Raw genomic sequence first — 20,044 nt, 5'->3', positions numbered from 1 at the left:
AATAAGAACCAGAGCATTTAAAGAATAAGTATTTTTTAAAGCTCATTATCTAGTTAGAGTAGCTCTATCAAGAAAACAGAAGAGCTCCTTGTTGCTTAGAGATGGAAGAAACAGAAAAAAGGAATCAGAGTTGTCTCTGAGTTTAAAAACTTGTGGTATTCTAGAATAATAGAATCAAAGTTTTGTTTGTTTGTTTTTCATATAAAGAACTCCTGCAGTCAATATCTTTCCGGTGTGGTGCCTTTGAATAAACTTTTATACAAAATTAAAGGCTATATTCTAAATATAAAAGAAGAAAACCACTTCACATTGAGCCCTTCTACTGTTAAGGTTAAGTAAGAGAGAGACACAGCAAGCTTTTTTCACTACAATTACATCAATAACTTTAGTTAGCAAAGTTTAGATAATTATCCAAGTAAATTAGTCATTAACAAAAGAAAACACATAACTGATTTTCCAAAACACTTTGCTAACCTAAAATTTTCACGATTTATACTTAAACGGAGATAAGCCAGCCAACTAAGGATCAATGTATTCTTCAACCTAGCATAGGGCACAGTATTATTATTCATGCTAACAACATATTGCCTTTTTTGGATGCCTTCTCTAGGAACTCAGTTCTATTAAATCACTGAGACAGCATTAAAACCTTCTGGTCCAAATCGCTAACAAAATGTCCATTTACAATTTATGCTAGGGATGGAAGGGGGAACTCATAAGCAGGAGTGCAGAAGCAATAAGCACTAATAAAATAACACAGGTAGAAAATGAACTACCTATATAGCAATGTTCTATGATGAATCAGAACTATACAGCAGAAAAATTTCCCCAATACCGCAACAGAGAGGAAGATACTACAGAAATCAAACTCATTCTAAGCCAAAGGCCGAACAATTATTTTTTCTGATTCTATATTTTTACATGGTCCACCAAAGTAAGTTACATTGACAGATCAGATACTGGCTTTTAGAACATTTTCACTTGAGATGCTTGCAAAAAGCATTAAATTAGAAAGGCTACATGTACATACAATAGCACTTTTAAATTTAAAGAATACTTAATTTTGCTGAATACAAAGTTTTATACAGACTTTTCCATTCCATTCAAAACGTGGTTACAGTCATGACTCAGTGTTTGTCTTACCTGAAAACTATTTGAGCATAAATAAAATCCTTGAATAGTTACAAATACAAAATTGACCTAGATGCTGTAATAAACCTTGAGAACAAAATAAATACAAACCAAAACAAAAACATAACATTCTTACTTGTCCCATTGGCGGCCCTCCCATAGGAGGCATCATTTGTGGCATCATTCCATGAGGTACAGGAGGCATATTCGCTCGCTGACCCATAGGGTGCATTCCCATTGGTGCGTAATGCATACCAGGGTGGCCCATCTGAAAAGTAATGAAAATTCAAAAATTAGCAAGTCACATAAACTACTTCTCAAAAAAAGGGGGGGGGGGGAATGTCACTTCAGCCCTCACCTCCGGTGGCACAATACGGTAATGGATGATTAATTTGGTAGGTATGTTTTTAATGGTAACTTAAAAACTGTTACCGTTTAGTAGAACGACAACTTTGATTCATTTAATACAGATGCTGGCATTGTATAGTGCTACTGAGTTTAAGCTTTTAAAACATTGTTTACCAATTTAGCCTGGGGGTGGGGGATGTCTGGTCTTAAAAAATATAGGTAGGAAGCTTCACTTCCACAAACATATCAATTATTTTCTAACCTATGGCTTAAAACAAGTAATATTTCTTTTGCCAAAAGCACATTTTTGAAAACTGTGATTCTGTCACTCACTGACACTAAATGTCAAAGACAAATCGATCCATTTTAAATCCAATTTTAAAGACGATTACTTTCTTTACATGTGTCCATTGTTCCAGGTTCGGAACCTGGACGGTCCCCTGTCCGTTCTCCCAGCAACCCCGGCTGCAGACCACCACTAGCACGAGGGAAAAAAAAAAAAATCCTGGCCATGTCTATTTAAAAACGTCCTCCAGAATCAGATTGTTGAGATCAAAACAAGTCTAGGGCTTCCGGACGGCTGGCCCGCCCAGGGCCCGGAACCTCCACCGCGCATCCGTCTAGGCCAAAAGTGTTGGGAACTTGCAGGGTCCCACAGCCGCCTCTTTGTGCAACCCCGCCCTCCATTTCACTCCCGGCGGCCGAACTCCACCATCTCGAGCGCTTCCTCCGGCCACTCTTATCTTCTTCTCCTTTTGGAGAAAGCTTCCTGTCTCTGACTCCGAGTTTCATTGTGCCGCTTTCTCCCTGCCCCGCCGATCCCTTACCGAAGGCCGTCTTCTCAGGAAGCCGTCGGCAGAGACCCAAGAGCTGGAGCAGAGGCTTGAGCCGGACAATCTCCGCTCCCCGTCCCCGGCACCCCGCGAAGGAGCCTGGCTCTCCATTTCACTCACCATGAGGCCGCCACGCTCCGCTCCCGTTCCCGGCCTCATCGTCGGGCTCAGACTGCTCTGCCGGCGGCCACTGCCGCTGCACATACCAACAAGAAGCGATCTGAGTGGCTGGCGCCCGCAGGGGCCAAAGGGTAAAGGCTGCCCTGAGCTACGAGGCGGGATCAGCGGGGCCAATGATCTGACAGGCTTCTCAACTATCCAATCAGAGTGCGCGGTCGGCACGCAGCCCTGTGGTGATTCGCCCCCAGCCTCAGCCTCGCTCGGCGTCGCCTGAACGGAGGGGGTAAGGGAGAAAGGGGACGAAGTTTCCGCACCTAGTCCTTTACCAGGAAAACTCCACCAACTCTCCCCGCCCGGAAACGAAAGACATGGAGTCACAGCTTCCCAAGCTTAGACGACCTCACCCCGTCCGGGGTGGGGCAGTGGGGGGGGGGGTCCCACACCTTCACCACCCCCTGCCCGAGTTACGTCCGCCCACTAACCAGAGGGTGCCGGGCGGGTGGGGGCGGGGCGGGCGGCTTGCAGCGTTAGCGGCGCCAGGGGCCGCGTGTGCGCGCGCGCCGTGCTCGCGGCCGAGGGAAGGGGGCGTGTCGGCCTGCGCGGGCAGTGAGGTAGAAGCGGGAAGAGGAAGGGAGGGCCGTTAAAGTCAGGGCGACGAGGTTGCTAGGAATCGGGGGCAGCTCTCTTTAGGGGCGTACGGGCGTACGGGGCGCCAGAAACGACCAATAGCTGAGAGGGTGATGTGTGCCGGGCGTCGATACCACCAGCGGGCAATAGGACCCCGCGTCGGGTACGCGCGGCTTGGAGGCTGCAGGGGGCGCGCGCCCGCCGGGAGACGAGGCGGAGGCCGAGGTCCGGGGTCTCGTTCCAACCCGCCCACCTCGCTTAGGGCCACTGCTCCGTCCCGCTTTCCGCCTGAGGTCCGGGTCGCGGCTCCAGCCCGGGACGTACAGCGTCCGTTCGCGGTTCCCGGAGCGCTCTCCGCCTCCGCTGACGCGCGCTGCGGGGCCGGCCGCTGTGACGCTCGTCGCCGATTGGCCGGGCCCGGGGCGGGGCGGGGCGGCGGGCGACGCGGGCTCCGGGCTGCTCCAGGGCTTTCCCGCCATGTCGTTCGTGGGGAGCCGGGCGGCCTCGGCCCCGCGGCGGAACCGTCTGGTCACCCAGACCCCGCTGGCTCGACCCAAGTATTCTGCCTTCACTCGGGGGGACGGCTGGGGTGAGGGCGAAGTCGAAGAGGAGGAGGGCTGCGAGCCTGTGGCCCGCGACCTGAGGGCGGAGTTCTCGGCCGGGGCGTCGTCGGAGCCTCGGCGGGCCCCGCTGCTCCCGCCCGATGGCGACGGGTCGCCGGTTCTGCCGGAGAAGCGCAACGGGATCTTTCCGGTGGCCAAGGGCAGCCGGGCCCAGGCTCGCCGCTGGCCTGTCCAGATCCTCTCCATTCTCTGTTCCTTGTTGTTCGCCGTGATCCTGGCTTTCCTCCTCGCCATCGCCTACCTGGTCGTGAAAGGTACTGAGAGCCCCGGCCCCTCCATCGCCGAGGCGGGGAGCAGAATCCAGCCAGGACCAGCTGACCCTCGCTTCCCCACCCCTCCGTCTTTCTCCGACCCCGGCCAAAAGACGAGCCGGGAGCCGCTCTTTCTCTACGCCCGGATCAGCACCTGCCTTTGCTTCTCTCCTTTTGTCCTCTGATCCTTGTAGAGGGGACTTTGGTCTACGATGATTAGAGTCATTTTAGGAAAGGATCTTTTGATGTAACGGGTACTCCTTGAAATGCCTTAAGTGGATACAGATGAACATGTCTAGTGAAATTTCCCCCTGCCAAATGCAAAACCCCGACAGCCGGAGAGAAGTGCCGGTAATTGAAAGAGGACGTGTGTGTTCAAAAGCTTGAATCCACAAATCTTTAAAGATAGGCTATGCACTTGCTACTTTCAGCAAGGAGATTCTTGGACAGGAACTTCCGTTTTACAACTCAAATTTGCTTTTACGGAGAAAGTAACTTCTGCGTTTGGCATTGTTCTTAACCCAGGGGGTGTAGCCTGTTCTTTCTCTACCGCTTTCATTGTCCTGTGTCTGAAGTAGAAATATTTCCCAAATTGGAACTAAAATGAGTGTGCTTTAGAAAGTTTTTGTTTCCTTTTGCAAAGGCTTATGTAGGTTTATTATATGGTTGGACGTTATACTAGAATCATGAGTTTATGTCCTAGTTCTCAGTCTGTGATTTTGAACAAGTTAAAGAGAAACACACACACCAAATGGAGTTTCTTGTATAAAAATGACTCAACACTTTTGCCTTATTGAAATTAAATATATTTTAGCTCCAGATTTTATTCTTCCTCATTAATACCCAGCCTTTAATGATCTCCCAGATGGTGCTTAAGAGCTTTTAACCATGCTTGATTTTCATACGGAAAACAAATTAGCAAATTAATGTGGGAGTTTTACCTCTTAACATAATAGTGGGTGTAAACTGTCTATCTTAAATGTTTGGCTGTCACTGCTTCCGTTATTTTTTACTATTTTTTTTCCACTCTAACCCTGATAATTTTGTAAGTAATTTCTCCCTCCCCCCCATTTTATTTGTGGGTTGTGGGGCTTGAACTCTAGGCCTGTGCCTTGTCCCTGAGCTTTTCAGCTCAAGGCTACCGTCCTACCCCTGAGCCACAACACCACTTTTGGTTTTCTAGAGATTAATTGGAGATGAGTTACATTGGGTTGGCTTTGATCTTCTGTTCTCAAATCTCAGCCTCCTCTGTAGCTAGGATTACAATGAAGAGCCACCACGCCCAGCTCATTTCTCCTTTTTTCCTAAAAAATCGCTTTTGTATTATAAGATCCCATGCCCATGGTAAATGGAAGTTCATAACGAGTAACATCAATATATTGAAAAATGGAGAAAAAAATCTCAAAATTTAGTACCCTTAAATTTGAATTACTGTATATAAAATGTCTTCGCAATAGCCAAAGAACAAACATTCTTACATTTGTGGCACTTCTTGTTGAAATCATTTTGCTAAGATCATATGACTACTAAATTAAAACAGTTTCAATCCAGAAGTTTTCATAGTTTGGGGTTATTCAAATTATAAAATAAAGTCTTTCTTTGTGCTTACAGATTTACATGCTGAAAATTTGAAAAATGAAGATGGTGGAAATGCTGGACTATTAGGTATGAATGTGCCATTTATTTAGTCACTCATTTTTGTTTTTTCCAAATTATGCTGGTCACGTCTGTAATCCTAGCTACTCAGGAGGCTGAGGATTGCGGTTCATAGCCAATCCGAGCATGAGACTATCTCCAGTTGATCACCAGAATACCAGAAGTGGTGCTGTAGACTCAAGTGGTAGAGCACTAGTTTTGGGCTGAAGAGCTCAGGGACAGGGCCCAAGCCCAGAGTTCAAGGCCCACAACTGACCAAAAAGGAACAAAAATAATGTTTATATGTATTCGTAATGTAACTGTTAACATGTGACTTAGGTGTAGCAAATACTTAATTTTCTAATTATCTTCTGGAAGAAGATTCTTACAAGCCAGGAATTTAAAAGCAACAACAACAAGAAAAAGAGCTTGTTCATGAATTTACAAATTACCAAGATAAAAAACAAAGAGCTGAGTAGCTAGGAGACTGAGATCTGAGGATTGAGGTTTGAAATAGACTTGAACAAGAAAGTCTATGAGAGTCTTATCTACAGTTAGCCACTAAAAGGCTAGATTTGGAGCTGTGGCTCAAGTTTACTTGGTAGTCTTGAGCATGGAAATCAGGGATAAGCACCTCTAGGCCCTGAGCTCAAACCCTGGGACAAGGACCCCCTACCCCCCCCAAAAAAAAATCACAATAGACTTATGGAGACTTGAGTTCAGTGTTTTGGGTATTTTGAGGGCTAGAATTGGAGTTTGAACTAAGGGCTTCTGCTTGTTATGATGACACTATTCAGCCTTGTTTACATTATTTCAAATAGAATCTCATTTTTTCCTTCCAGCTGACTTTAGACCACAAACCTCTTATCTATGGCTTTTGCAATCATAGGCATACATTACAATGCCTGCCATAGAGATTGAAATGTTGGCCCAGCCAACTTTTTGTCTGGGTTGGCCTTGAATAGTCTTCTTAATGCCTTCGTAAGTAACTAGAATTATAGGTGCACTTGGCTCCCAAATTCAACTATTTTTATAAGCAACTATGAGAAATAAAAAGTAAGAATTATTACTAGCCATAGTTTGGCAAGTTATTGAGTAGGAGAGTTTCTAAGTATTTGTAATTGCTTGGTCTATATGGTTGCTATCATTTACAGGTTTCTAATGAAAAAGATATTGGTGCTGTATTTTTTTCTCTTTGCCAAAATGATTTTGAAGAGTTCAGAACTTATGTGATATATCTTCCTATTACTTGCTATGATTCTTTTTGATAATTGTAAGTCATTTGATTTTGTTATTTGATATAAATAATTGAGATGCTGTGATACATGTAACATCTTCCCAGTCTTTGATGAACTCTTTCATTCATCTACCTCTTGAAGGGTATGGGCACTATACCTGAGCATTTTGCTCAAAGCTACAGCTCCATTTAATGCCATGAAATAATCTGTAGCACAGAACAGTTTGTACCTATATTATTGATCATAAAATCTTTGTAGGTAACTTTTTTTTTGGGGGGGGGGGATGGTCACTGGGCTTGAACTCAGCCTGGGCGCTATCCCTGAGCTCTTCATCTCAAGGCTACCACCCTACCCTTGAGCCAAGTCCCACTTCTCTGTTTTCTAGATGTTAATTGGAGATAAGAGTCTCCACTCCCTTTGTGCCTGACTGACTGGCTTTGAACCTTGATCTTCAGATCTCAGCCTCCTGAATTGCTAGGATTACTGGCATGAGCCACAGTGCCCAGCTGTAGTTAACTTTTAAATTCATGCTATGGAGTTTGAAAGTAGCCTCATGTTTCTTGACATTTTAGTCATACCTAAGCCTTTTCAGATGCTTTTTTTTGGAGAATCCAAGTCTGAACTTTCTGAAAGCTGAAAATATTCCCCATCTGGCTCTTTTTAAAAGTTTCATTCCACAGAAAGGATTTCAGTCCAGAGAAACTCAAACCAGTTTGTCTCCTTTGCTGTAAGATTATATGACAGTATTTTTTATTTTCATCTTTTATGGTGCCTATATATCACAATATAATGTGCTTTGCAAGTAAACACATGCCAAAGGCAGATACACACAGAGAGACACACACAGCTTGGAGAGAAATGGAAAAGAAATCACAGTTAACATTTGAATTATTTATAAATACAAAAATAAAATTGCTTTACAAACCATAGAGAAAGATTGTTATACGCAATCCCCCAAATAAGCCATGAAATGCTTAAAAATGTCTTCGTTAATTTTGATGTTAGAAGTATGAGAAGAGGAAATAATCATAGGTTGTAACCAATTAGAGATGTATTAGAAATGTGGAATTGGTATTCTCACAGTTGATATGTTCCAGACATGCATGGTTAAAGTTTCTTGTGCTTGGAAACATGCCCGTTAACTGTTAGGATTTTGTATTTTAGATCTTAACCAAATTTCTTAAGTATTGGGGGAGGGGTTGTTTTGTTTTTTGTTTGCTTGTTTTTGTCAGTCTTGGGGTTTGAACTAGGCCTGGGTACTGTCCCTGAGCTCTTGAGCTCAAAGCTACCTCCCTACCCTTGAGCCAGTTCTCACTTCCTATTTTCTGGAGGTTAATTGGAGATAAGTCTCAGGTCCTTTTGTACTTAGGCTGGCTTTGAACTTTGATCCTCAAAAATCTCAACCTCCTGAGTAGCAAGGATTACAGCAGTGAGCCACTATGCCCAGCTTGTGTTTACTTTTTTTAAAAAACAGAACAAAACAACAATATATATATATATATACTTATTTTTACCTTAACTGTCTTTATTCTTCTGTAACTTATTTATCAAGTGGTTAAAAATAAAGGAGATAAAATCTGATGGGCCAATATGATAGTGCTGACTGTTTTAAAGATTATATTGAAGGTTCATAGGAAAATACAGTTAGCTGAATGGCCCATAAATTATTTAAAGTTGATTAATGTGCATATCAGGGCCCATTGTACTTTTTTCTCAACTTGTTTGAGAAAATATGTTTGAAATTATCCAATGAAAAGCTGGATTGATTTTGTAATATTGAGGTTTGAGCATAAGGCTTGCTATGCAGGCACTCAACCACTTGACTACATCTACAGTTAGGTTTTATTTTAAAGGTTCCTGTAAATATACTTATTAACTACAGTTGAAAACTGTTAGGGAGTTACCCGTTTTTCAAATTTTACTCATGTTGTCATTGTTATATACTGGGTTATGAGTTGAACAGGCCTTTGAATGGAATCTCAAACTATTATAGCTTCTGTGCACCCTCTGAGCTCTTATTCTCATACTTCTCATTGCTCTCCCCTCTTACAAGGGGTAGAAAAACTACTGCCCTTTGTTTTAGTGCTTGGAAATTTAAGTGGGGACTTAAACTAGAGGACCATATGCCGCTGGTTGTGCCTCACCTAGGACAGAGGTTCTATAGCTGAGTCCACCTAGCACGATATAACTGCTCTAATAAATAACCTTTTCTAGATGGCTTTTCCAGTAATCTGCAGCAGCACTCATCTCTTAGTCCTCACCATGTACACTCAAAAATATAACATGATTTATTCAAGCCACAGCATCTTTCTCACTCTTTATCCCTTTTATAGCAACATTTACTCTCCTACCCAGATTATATCTCTATACACTTTTTTTGTGATTATTTTGCAACATAAAAGCCAGAGAGGCACACTGAGGCTATTTCTCCTTTTTGCCTTGCCACATCTCTCTTGTGGGCTAACAAACACAGCTGTTGATCTTTAAAGGTAAATGGGGAAGGAAAAGGGAACTATCAGAACAAAACATTTAGGTAATCTTCCAAAGGTACTTTATCACATTTTTCTGTTATTGCTTAATTACTTTGAGTTTATACTTTAGCATTTTTGTCAGTCTGTTACCTAGCTTCAGATAGTGTATAGACAGCATTAAGAACAGACCTGCTTTTTGCTAAACTGAGAAAAGGCCACCATGGTGGGTTATTTTGTGTTGGGTAATTCTTAAAGTCATCCCCTCTAGTCTTTGCAGTCTTTCCTCATCTCCTTTGGAAATACAGGCCATGTACCTTTTTGTAGTGGTATCTTAGTAAAGTAAGGCAGTTTGAATGTGTCGACGTTATTTAAAAAACAGTTGCCTGGACCAGGAGTTTGGCCTAGTGGTAGAGTGCTTGCCTAGCATAGATTCAGGGTATGAACACTGTCCTTGGACTTTCTCAAGGCTAGAGCTCTACCTGAAACTTGAGCCACAGCACCTCTTCCAGCTTTCTCTATGTATGAAGGACCAAGGAGTAAAACCGGGTTTTCGAATTGAGCTTAAGTAATTATAAGTTCATATCTCTTGTAATAATAACAGGCACATTATAATTTCAAAGATCGGAAATAAACATCATCTCAACAAAAAGATATATTTTAAAGTAGTTTTGATTTTAACTATTTTCTCCTTTTCTCTTTTCCCATTAAGGATTCTGGACTCTGCTTATAATATCCTTAACTGCCGGATTCTCCTGTTGCAGTTTTTCTTGGACAGTGACTTATTTTGACTCTTTTGAACCAGGAATGTTTCCTCCTACTCCTCTCTCACCTGCCAGATTCAAGTAAGTAATGATTTGTCTTGTTTGGTTTTTATTTTTTGTTTTTCCTAACGTTCATTCCAATGCTGATGATATGCCAAAATAGCTAGAAGAGACTATTTATAAAATATATTGAAGCTGCTCTATTCTTTATAAAATGCAAATGGTGCAAGATTTTTCAGTTTGTGGTTTCTAACTGTAGAGGGAGAATATTTTCAATGTAATAATTGGATTGCGCTTTTTCTCAGGATCTAAACTTTGAGTAATAATTAGCAAGATCTGTGACCACCAACTTAATGTAAATTTATCTAAACCAGATAGGCGGTTTCTTATGAGCAGAATGGAGCAAAATTTTTTGGGTTTATGTTTCTAAGAATTTAAGAAAAGACCAGTAGCTGTGATCTAATCAAGCTTATTCATTCCAAGTAGGCTTCAGTTTTAAATAGTAATTTTCAAATAAGAATTTAAAAGAACTCTAGTTTTCTACAAATGGAAGTGAGTAGGAGGTCGGTGAAGAGTAGAAAATAGATTGTGACACATTTATATGTATTAGTTGTTACTGTTTTTATTACTACCAGCTCAGCCTATATCTTATGTTGTAGAAATAACCACTAGTAATAAAGGATCTCTGTATTCAGTGTGTTAATCATTGAGTTTTAACATGACAAATCACATTACACATTTAATAGATTATATACTTGTTGATACAGCCTAGAAAATTGAAGTAATACAAAGACATTTCATATTTTATTTTAATATATATATATGAGAATAAAATATTAAAAATATTTTTCTTTTGTAAAATGAAACAAATGAAATTGAGTTTAAAACGGAAAAGACTGCCCTCTAGTGTTTATAGAAAATACACAGTTACTTCAGATATAACAGAGTAAGTGTAAATTCTCTTTGATGCCAGTAGAGTGAGTCTTTGTACAGGAAAATAGCTTCTCCCTGTGAGGAAGTTGAACTCTTCAGATTTTATTTTCATAAAAATTAGGTTGATTTATTTTTTTGTTTTTTCCATATATTTTTTATTGTAATTAATAGAAGGGTTACATTACATTCGCCAGATGGAAAGTGCATTACTTCACATACGTTGATACCCTTTCTCATGTCTTGGTCCCCATTTCCCTCCCACCCACCCCCACCCTCATCTTGTTTTTTTCCCCTTTCCTATCCAATTTCAAATTTTTTTTAGTGTACAGCATCACATTTTTATAAAAACATACTCTAAAGCACATTCTTTACAGTCTTATGACTTGAAATAAGTAATGATATAAAATGTACATTTTTCCTGATTACATAAAAGTAGTTGTGGCTGGCCACTGGTGGTTTAATGCCTGTAATTCTAGTTATGTAGAAGGCTGAGATCTGAGGATCATGGCTGAAAGCCACCTAGGGCAGGAAAGTTGTGGGAATCTGATCTTTAACCACTAATGAACTAGAAATAGAAATGTTGCTCAAGTGTTAGAGTACTAGCTAGCTTTGAACAAAAATGTTCAGGAATGGCCAGCCCCTGAGTTCAAGTCTCAGTACTGAAACCCCCTCCCCTGTACTGCCCCACCCCTGAAAAAAAATTAGTTGTGGATCTTTGTTCAAAATTAAAAAGAAAGGGCAATAATGGAACTAGTAATCAGCAAAAAAATGACTTACCAAAACTTGGACATCTTATCACAATAAGGTTTTTTATTATTATTATTATTATTATTATCATCATCATTATTATTATTTTGTCCAGTCCTGGCGCTTGAACTCAGGGCCTGAGTGCTGTCTTTGGGCTTTCTCAAGGCTAGAGCTCTACCACTTCAGCCACAGCACCACTTTCAGCCTTTTTCTTGGTATGTGGTACCAAGGAATTGAATCTGGGTCTTTGTGCATGCTAGGCAAGCACTGTCATTAGGCCACCATATACATACTGTCTTGTTACAGTTTAAAAAAAGATATATATATATATAAATATATATATATATGTCTGATGGGTTTATTAAAATAGTAGTCTTTTTTTTTTTTTTTTTTTTTTTTTGAGTCGTGGGGCTTGAACTCCACTGGGCGCAGTCCCTGAGCTCTTCAGCTCAAGGCTACCGCCCTACCTCTGGGCCTGGGTGCTACCATCCCACCCTTGCACAGCCTTATTTCCCGTTTTCCAGTGATTAATTGGAGGTAAGAATCTCTCACCTTTGTATGACTGGGCTGGCTTCAGAACCAAGATCCTCAGATCTCAGCCTTCTGAATAGCTAGGATTACAGGCCTTACCCACTGTACCCGGCTTTAAAAGTCTTTTGAGAAAGCCCAAGGACAGTGCCCAGGCCCTGAGTTCAAAGTCCAAGCACTAACCAATTAAAAAAAAAAGCAGAATAGGAAAATGAATCAACAGGAGTGTATTGGTAGTAGTATTTCACCGACACATAAACTAGGTAAAAATATTTCTGCTCGTTTTAAACTATTTTTAAAAAATCAGCCATTTGAATAAATTAGTTTTTTAATTTTATTATTGGGGTAATGTATAGAAGGGTTGCAGTTACATTCGTCAGAGAGTAGGTCCATTATTTTTCACACATTGATAACCATTCTCATGTTTTTGTCCCCATTTTCCTCCCCCACCCCTCCCAATCATCTTGTTTCCACCCCTTCCCTTTCCTATTTCCAGTAAACAAGTGTGTATACAACATACCAGGTAACAAAGTCACATACAATGTAACAATATGAGATTAACCAATTGGCAAAAAAAAAAAAGAGAGAGAGAAGAGAAATAACATAGATAAGTTATAACATGGATAAGTTAGTATAGAATTTTTTTTTTTTTCTAATCCTGGGGCTTTGAACTTGGGGCCTGGGCACTGTCCTTGTACTTTATCAAAGCTAGCCCTCTACCACTTGAACCACAGCACCATTTGTGGCTTTTTCTGTGCACATGGAATAGAGGAATCAAAAGCCAGTGCTCCATGTATGCTAGGCAAGTGCTACCATTAGGCCATGCTCCCAGCCCCAATAATCATTTTTAATTCCTATTTTCATAATTATGTTTCTATAGTATTATCGATTTCAATTCTTAACATAAAATATTTTTGAAATAAGTGATGAAGAAGGGGATATTTTCAAACAGGTACATGGTGGACAAATGAGCATGTTTTTCCAAAGGATAATTCCTGCACTTACAAATTTGTTGTAAAAGGATACATAACACACACAAAAAAAGATACACAAGGGCCGAGAGTTTGGCCTAGTGGTAGAGTGCTTACCTAGCATGCACGAAGACCTGGGTTCAATTCCTCGGTACCCCACATACACAGTAAAAAAAAGCCGGAAGTGGTGCTGAGGCTCAAGTGGTAGATCTCTAGCCTTGAGACAGTCCAAGGACAGTGCTCAGGCCCTGAGTGAGTCCAAGCCCAGGACTGGCAAAAAAAAAAAAAAAAAGATACACAATAATATATAGGCTTTCCTATTAGTATACCATCTTTTTGTTTATTGATTATATACTTCTAAATTATATGGCAAGTTTTGTCTTGTTACTGGAAATGTATTTGCAATGTTAAAAGAAGAAGGTAGAGGAGGTAGCTTTAAGTTCCTTGGAGTATCAAAATAGGCATTCTGTACTCACCAGAATATAATTTATTACACAATTTAATTAACATTTCCAGTCTACTACTCTTCAGTTTTTTCTCTTCACTGTGTTTAGGCATTAGTTTTTAGGCAAGTGTAACAGTATACAGTCACTAATTCATGTTGTGATTATCTATATTTATTATAGTTTCTAGAAATCAAAAAATCAGCTCAAGGCTACCACCCTACCCCTGGGCCTAGGCCTTTTCCCTGAGCTCTTCAGCTCAAGGCTACTGCCCTACACTTGATCCAAGCCCCTCTTCCCATTTTCTAGAGGTAATTAGAGATCAGAATCCAAGGTTCTTTTGTGTCTGGACTGGTTTTGAACCTTGATCCTCAGATCTCAGCCTCCAGAGTAGCTAGGATTACAGATGTGAGTCACTGCACTGGCTTAGTGTATTGTTTTTATGAGTGATACTAACTAACCCACTTTTGAATTATGAAATGAATTAGTAGAAAGAATTTCACTCATTTCTGCTATTTACAGTCAGCAAGCATTCTGGGCTTTACTATATGACAGTTTTGCTCTTGTTAAATCTAATAAGTTAAAAAAAAAAATCTCTTCTTACCATCTCACTATCTTCCTTGTCTTTATTGTCACTCTTACCCACCAGAATCCTCCACTTTAAACTGCACAAATTTCACCTTATTGATGCATAGTCACCATCTAGTGGTGAAAATAGGTAACTTTGAGTTTGTATTATTGCATGTTCTAAAATAAAAACCATTCAGTTGTTGAGAGTAAACATATGACTTTAAAGTCTAACTGTAACATTGCTGAGAAAATGATTACATAAGTGAAGGACTTAATAGAAAGCTCAGAAAAGCTCATTAATTTTCTAGTTGTCCAAGTATTTAGTAACTAAACTTGGATGTGAAGGCATTAACTGCTACCTTTCTGGTCCTGTTTGGGTGTGCGTGTGCACACTTGTGTTCACGTGTCTTTGTGTGTCACAGAGTTACATTTTTATATCTTATATATAGATACTTGATATACACTTATTTTCAGATAACATGTTTTTATTTAATACTTTATATACCATCCTTGTCTTTCAAAACGTATTTCCATATAATGCTATTTGTAATCTGCACAATAACTTGGGAATAGGAGAGCAAAGGGAACAAATTGTTAATCTTTGAATTTCTTTTTGGTAAACTATTTTATAGTGACCTATTTTTTACATGTATTACTCTCAATAGAAAGCATCCTGTATGTAATCAGGAATAACGTGTGTGTGTGTGTGTGTGTGTGTGTGTGTGTGTGTGTGTGTGTGTGTGTGTGTGTGAAAATGTGTTATATTTGGTCTAGGGAACAACAAAGAATTTCCTGGAAGATTTAAGATGTTATTGACATTACTGTATCTTAGTATTCTTTTTCTATACAGTCCAGTTTTTAAAATTTTTATAGAGTTTTTACTATTCCACAGCTGTCCACAGGTTGGAGGTAAGAAGATATAAATCAGACAGTAAAAGCATAAGAGAAAAGTATTGTGGAATCTTTTTTTTTTTTTTTTTTTTTTTTGGGTCACTCATAGGGCTTGAACTCTGGGCCCAAGTCCTCACCCTGAGCTCTTTAGCTCAAGGCTACCACCCTACCCTGGGTGCTGTCCTTGAGCTCTCTAGCTCTAGGCTACTGCCCTACCCATGAGCCAAGTCCTACTTCCCATTTTCTAGAGGTCAGTTGGAAATAAGAGTCTCAGGTGTTTTTGTGCCCAGGCTGGCTTTGAACCTTGATCCTCAGATCCCAGCCTCCTGAGTAGCCGCTGTGCTTGGCAAGTATTATGGACTCTTAGCTACAAGATAAGCCTAAGAAATAATGAAACATGGGTGATTTAGTATTTAAATTTTAGAAGTTTATTTCTTTCCAAATAGACTAAATTTAACATTGAACACAATGAATTGACTACTAATCATTCTTTCACTCACATTTTGGAGTGCTCTCTCCTTGTTGATCATATCGTTTATTGTCATGAACTCATTAAACAGATGTCAGATGGCTAATTGTAGTAGGAGCAAAAAACTACTGACAAAAGAGATAGATCATGGACTTGGCCTTGGTATCTGAGTGTTATGAAGTTTTATTATCTAGGGGCTCTCTGAAACCGTTAGTTGCAGTGCTCCTGCTAATGAATATATGATTGGTAGTACACTGAAACTTCTGGAAGTGCAGGGTTGAAATACATGTATTTCTTCTTAAAATATAATTCATTACTGTTCTGCGTGGAAACAACAATCCTCTAAGAAAGTGTGGTAAATATTCTTATTTTTCCTGTTTTTATAATATCTAAATGAGGATTTGTTTTGCGGTTGTTTGTCATATTCTTGTTTGTTGTGTTTATAATGTATTTGTGGGTAGATCAGAAGGTAGCACTTAACCAGTTTTGTACTTGGAACTCCTTTTGTTCTGCTTTATGTATAAGATACCAGAAGCAGCCTTTTCAGTAATACCTAGTATAAGCTTACTATTTAAAACAACAAGTATGCCCTCTCTCTTGTAATCCCCTTGACCTTTTCTCTTCTTGAAATTTTTTTCAAGGTAGAAGTCTGATCCAGGCCTACCATGGTTTACCTGTTATCTTTTAAGATAATTGTTATTTACCCTCAGATTTTATTTTCTTTTTATTCTTTTGATATTCCTGTGCCCTTTTATTAGTAATATTAATAATAGGTGAATAGTAATATTTAAAGTTAATTAAAACTTTAATACTGTTTAGATACTTTCTTCAAAGAAGTTTTAAACTTTAGAGTCAAAATTTTAAGACTAGAGAATTCCGTTCTTTTTTAACATTTATACCATTTATCTTGATTTCCTAATGAATAAGGGCTTTACAATTCAAGTATCCAGTGTCGTCAGACATTTTTCTACTATGAAACACCAGTGAGTAAAATTAACGTATCACATATCTGACAGACTTTATAACTGAATAGACTGCCATGTAGGTAAAATAGACCATAGATTAATGTGCTACTTCACCCAACTAGTTGTTCCTTTTTTCATTCTTACAGGTTTTCAGGAAAATTTTAGTGAAGTAAGATCTAATCCTCTAATTACTGCTACATCTTTCTCTTTCCCACTTTTTGGGGTGGGTATTAGTGTAGTCACTGCTACACTAATTTTTTCTTGAGTTTACCACATTTTTTTTTAATTGGGTATGGGACTTGAACTTGGGCTTTGAACCAAGATCCTCAGATCTCAGCCTCCTGAGTAGTTCAGATTGCAGGTGTGAGCCACTGGCGTCTGACTTGCAAATTTCTTAATTATATTTTTGAATTTGTTATTTAAAATAGTTTATGGTTTCTTCCATTTTGAAGCGCTTTTCTTTCTTTTCATTGTAACTACTATATCCTGTCTTTTTTTGTCAGTCACAGGACTTGAACTCTGCACCTGGGTGTTGTCTCTGAGCTCTTCAGGTGAAGGTTATCGCCTAACCCTTGAGCCACAGCCCCATTTCTGGTTTTTGTGGTGGTTAATTGGAGATAGGAGTCTATCAGACTTTAGTTCCTGGGCTGGCTTTGAATGGTGATCCTCAGATCTCAAACTCCTGAGTAGCTAGGATTACAGGCATGAGCTACTGCTCCCAGCTTATCATCCTGTCTTTCTACTAGATTATTTTGGGCCTCTTTTCCGAGAACCTCCCTTGATTTTCATTGCTTGTTGGAGATTTTCTGTTGACTGCTGGAGATTTTTACTTCTGTGTCCCAAAGATAATCATTGAGATTGGTGTTCCTATGACCTAGTTATTAAACTGCATTATTTAGGGGAAAACAGCAAGGAAAAAGTTTATGTGTGTTCAGTAAACAGTTTTGCCCCGATATTTTTTATTTGAGATTGACTGAATCTGAGGATTGAGAACCTGAGGATAAGACCTACTGTAACTAAATATAATGTTGCTTATTATTTTCAGGTTTGGGGTGGAACCTCTCATTCTAAAATGAACTAGCAAATGTAGTTAGGCCAGCCAAAACTTATGCAACTTGAAGTGCCTAGGACCAGAGTTCAAGCCCCATAATGACCAAAAAAAAAAAAAAAAGAATCATTATTTGGCCAGGAGCAATGCTTTCCTAGCGTGCCTGAAGCCCTGAGTTCCATTTCTCAGTACCACATACTCAGAAAAAGCTGGAAGCGGTGCTGTGGCTCAAGTGGCAGAATGCTAGCCTTGAGCAAAATGTGTTCAAGGTCAGTGCCCAGGCCCTGAACTCAAGCCCCAGGAATAGGAAAAAAAAAAAAAAAAAAAAGTGTCATCGTGGCTCAGGTTATACAGTATTTAAAATGCCTATCATCATGGCTCAGGTTGCTAGCATGCATGAGGCCCTCAGTTACATTTACCCAGCAAATAAAGGAGGCAAGGATCTGGATATGTTGACCCTCCCTGTCCAAGGTCCTTATTAGTGTGAACCATTCACATGGAATGTGCTACTAGAAAAAAGTTGTTTTTTCCGTATATCTTAAAAATGATACATAGAGGATAGATACTTGAATAAGTGTGTTTTTAGATGTAAATGTGAGGATGGGAAACAGAGCATAGAAACGATGTTAACTCATAGAAGAACAAGTTTATAATAAAACAAACTTCCATGTTATAGTTATACATAGAAACGATAACAGAAAAAATGTACCAAGTCCAAATCCAGCATTTTACTTTAATAAAATTTAAACAACTGTATTTGTTAACCAGGAAAGGTATTCCACAATATCCACCACTAATTCTATATATATATATATATATATATATATATATATATATGATACTCTTTTTACTTGCATATTAATGTGTAATTTTTCATGAAAACTCTTGTTTTTAAACTGAGTATAAGTTCCTTTATTTAAATTTTTTTTTCTCTTCTAGGAAACTGACTGGACATTCTTTCCACATGGGATACAGCATGGCAATTTTGAATGGCATTGTAGCTGCTCTTACTGTGGCATGGTGCCTCCTATAAACCCACACTGGAGCAGTGTTGTGGGCAGAAGTCATGATTGTTCAGTAATAACAGGAAAGATGATCACTCCATACTGAGAAGATTAAGAAACTGAGCTGTGTGTCATGATCATCGTGATGGAGGACCTTTAAAAGCATTCTTCTATAGTCTAAGCATTGAGGATATTAATTGTTGTTTCAAATAATTTCTTCAAAGTGTAAGATATTTTACCTCATCACTTTACTTTGCTGTGTGTAGTTATCAATTGGAGAGAACATTTTAATGGTGATCAGACTGGAAAACTTGAATACCTTTTTATGTAAATATTACAGTTTTTTGCTAAAAAAAATGCTGATGCTATTTAGTCAAGATAATATTTCTTATTTATGATAACATTTTCAAAACAATGCGTACTATGACATTTTAAAGAAGCTACTTTTTCAAATCAGGGTAGTTTTGATACTCATATAATCACTAGAAGGTGCACTTATATTCTTATGGGCTATAATTTCTTAATGTGTTTTGCATATTTTCCTACTACATATTCAATTTATGTTTTTAAAATGATTACAACTTTAAAACATCTAAACAACTGTGCTATTTCTTGGCTAGTACAAATTAGCCATTTTACTAAATATCTTGCCTTTTTATAAAACACAGAAGTACATTGACTAGGTATGAAATTAAGTAAATTTATTTTTGACAAAAAATAATCATTTAAAAGGTAAATTATTTAAGTCATTTAAATATTGAAAAATTTGAGGCTGTTAACTATTATTTGCCACATTATGAAATATTTGACATATTTATGGTTGCTTCAAAAAAGTTACATTATTTTGTTTTAATAAATGGAAGTTTTGTACTTAAATGCCTGAGCTCTCATGTTTTTTTTAAAAAAATATTGTTATTGTATAGGTGATATATAGGGGTATAGGTAATATATAGGGATTATATTTACATTGAACCATGTCTCCCCTTCCTTTGCTCTCTCCCAGTTTTTCCTTCCTGTCCCCATCCATGAAATGTATAGTTCATTTTCCACATGATGTATAATGAGCACAACTGTTCTATTTGCTTACTCTTTGTGCAGTCTTTTCTTTGTTCTCTCCCTTATTCTCCCAAAGACAAGACAAAAGGAAAAGACAACAAAAGCAGGAGTAACAACAACAAAAATCTTTTCCTCTTTCTTTGGAGTTCATTTCATAGAATATTGTTTTATATGGTCATATGCACATAGCTATTGAGCCTTTGTGACCTGGTCTTGTGAATATCCTTCTTTGGTTTCACTCAGTGACTGACTAGAGACCAGCATAATTTATTATGGCCCAGTACATTTTTTTTAGAACACTCAGTATGCTTGTAGATTTGTAGGCACGTTCTAGCTGCCACAAAAGAGGGAAACTACCTGGCATGTTTCTGTGGGCCTGGC

At 39.0% G+C, this 20,044-nt stretch overlaps 2 protein-coding genes across 9 annotated transcripts in view; one reads left to right on the top strand and one right to left on the bottom strand.

The window, feature by feature from the left end:
• Prpf40a (pre-mRNA processing factor 40A) overlaps positions 1 to 2,535 on the bottom strand; it is a 54,575-nt gene extending 52,040 nt beyond the window's left edge. For 4 of the 8 annotated variants that reach the window (XM_090342822.1, XM_090342823.1, XM_090342824.1 and 1 more), the window contains exons 1-2: positions 2,433 to 2,535; positions 1,268 to 1,399 (exon numbers count right to left, since the gene is read on the bottom strand). In XM_090342822.1, the coding sequence (XP_090198948.1) occupies positions 1,268 to 1,399; positions 2,433 to 2,516 (216 nt within the window). In that variant the 5' untranslated portion in view covers positions 2,517 to 2,535. Of the gene's footprint in view, positions 1 to 1,267; positions 1,400 to 2,306 lie in introns of all 8 variants that reach the window. The other 4 variants (XM_090342817.1, XM_090342818.1, XM_090342820.1 and 1 more) reach the window with 1 other exon arrangement.
• A 963-nt stretch (positions 2,536 to 3,498) lies between these two features.
• Positions 3,499 to 19,426, top strand: Arl6ip6 (ARF like GTPase 6 interacting protein 6). The gene is made up of 4 exons (XM_090342826.1): positions 3,499 to 3,936; positions 5,545 to 5,598; positions 9,987 to 10,119; positions 18,543 to 19,426. Exons 1-4 carry the CDS (start codon positions 3,537 to 3,539, stop codon positions 18,634 to 18,636), a joined length of 681 nt encoding a protein of 226 aa, XP_090198952.1. The 5' UTR covers positions 3,499 to 3,536; the 3' UTR covers positions 18,637 to 19,426.
• Positions 19,427 to 20,044: the final 618 nt, after the last annotated feature.

The sequence above is a fragment of the Megascapheus bottae genome, chromosome 12 (assembly GCF_031878675.1).
Source record: "Megascapheus bottae isolate mThoBot1 chromosome 12, mThoBot2.hap1, whole genome shotgun sequence".
Lineage (NCBI taxonomy): Eukaryota > Metazoa > Chordata > Mammalia > Rodentia > Geomyidae > Megascapheus > Megascapheus bottae.
This window is presented reverse-complemented; position numbering and strand designations above follow the sequence as displayed.

Excerpts from the sequence above, each read along its gene's own strand:
- Arl6ip6 (XM_090342826.1), top strand. The coding sequence starts at position 3,537 with ATGTCGTTCGTGGGGAGCCGGGCGGCCTCGGCCCCGCGGCGGAACCGT. Across the intron at positions 5,599-9,986 it reads TGGAAATGCTGGACTATTAG|GATTCTGGACTCTGCTTATA; the intron begins GTATGAATGTGC and ends TTTCCCATTAAG. Across the intron at positions 10,120-18,542 it reads CTCTCACCTGCCAGATTCAA|GAAACTGACTGGACATTCTT; the intron begins GTAAGTAATGAT and ends TTTCTCTTCTAG.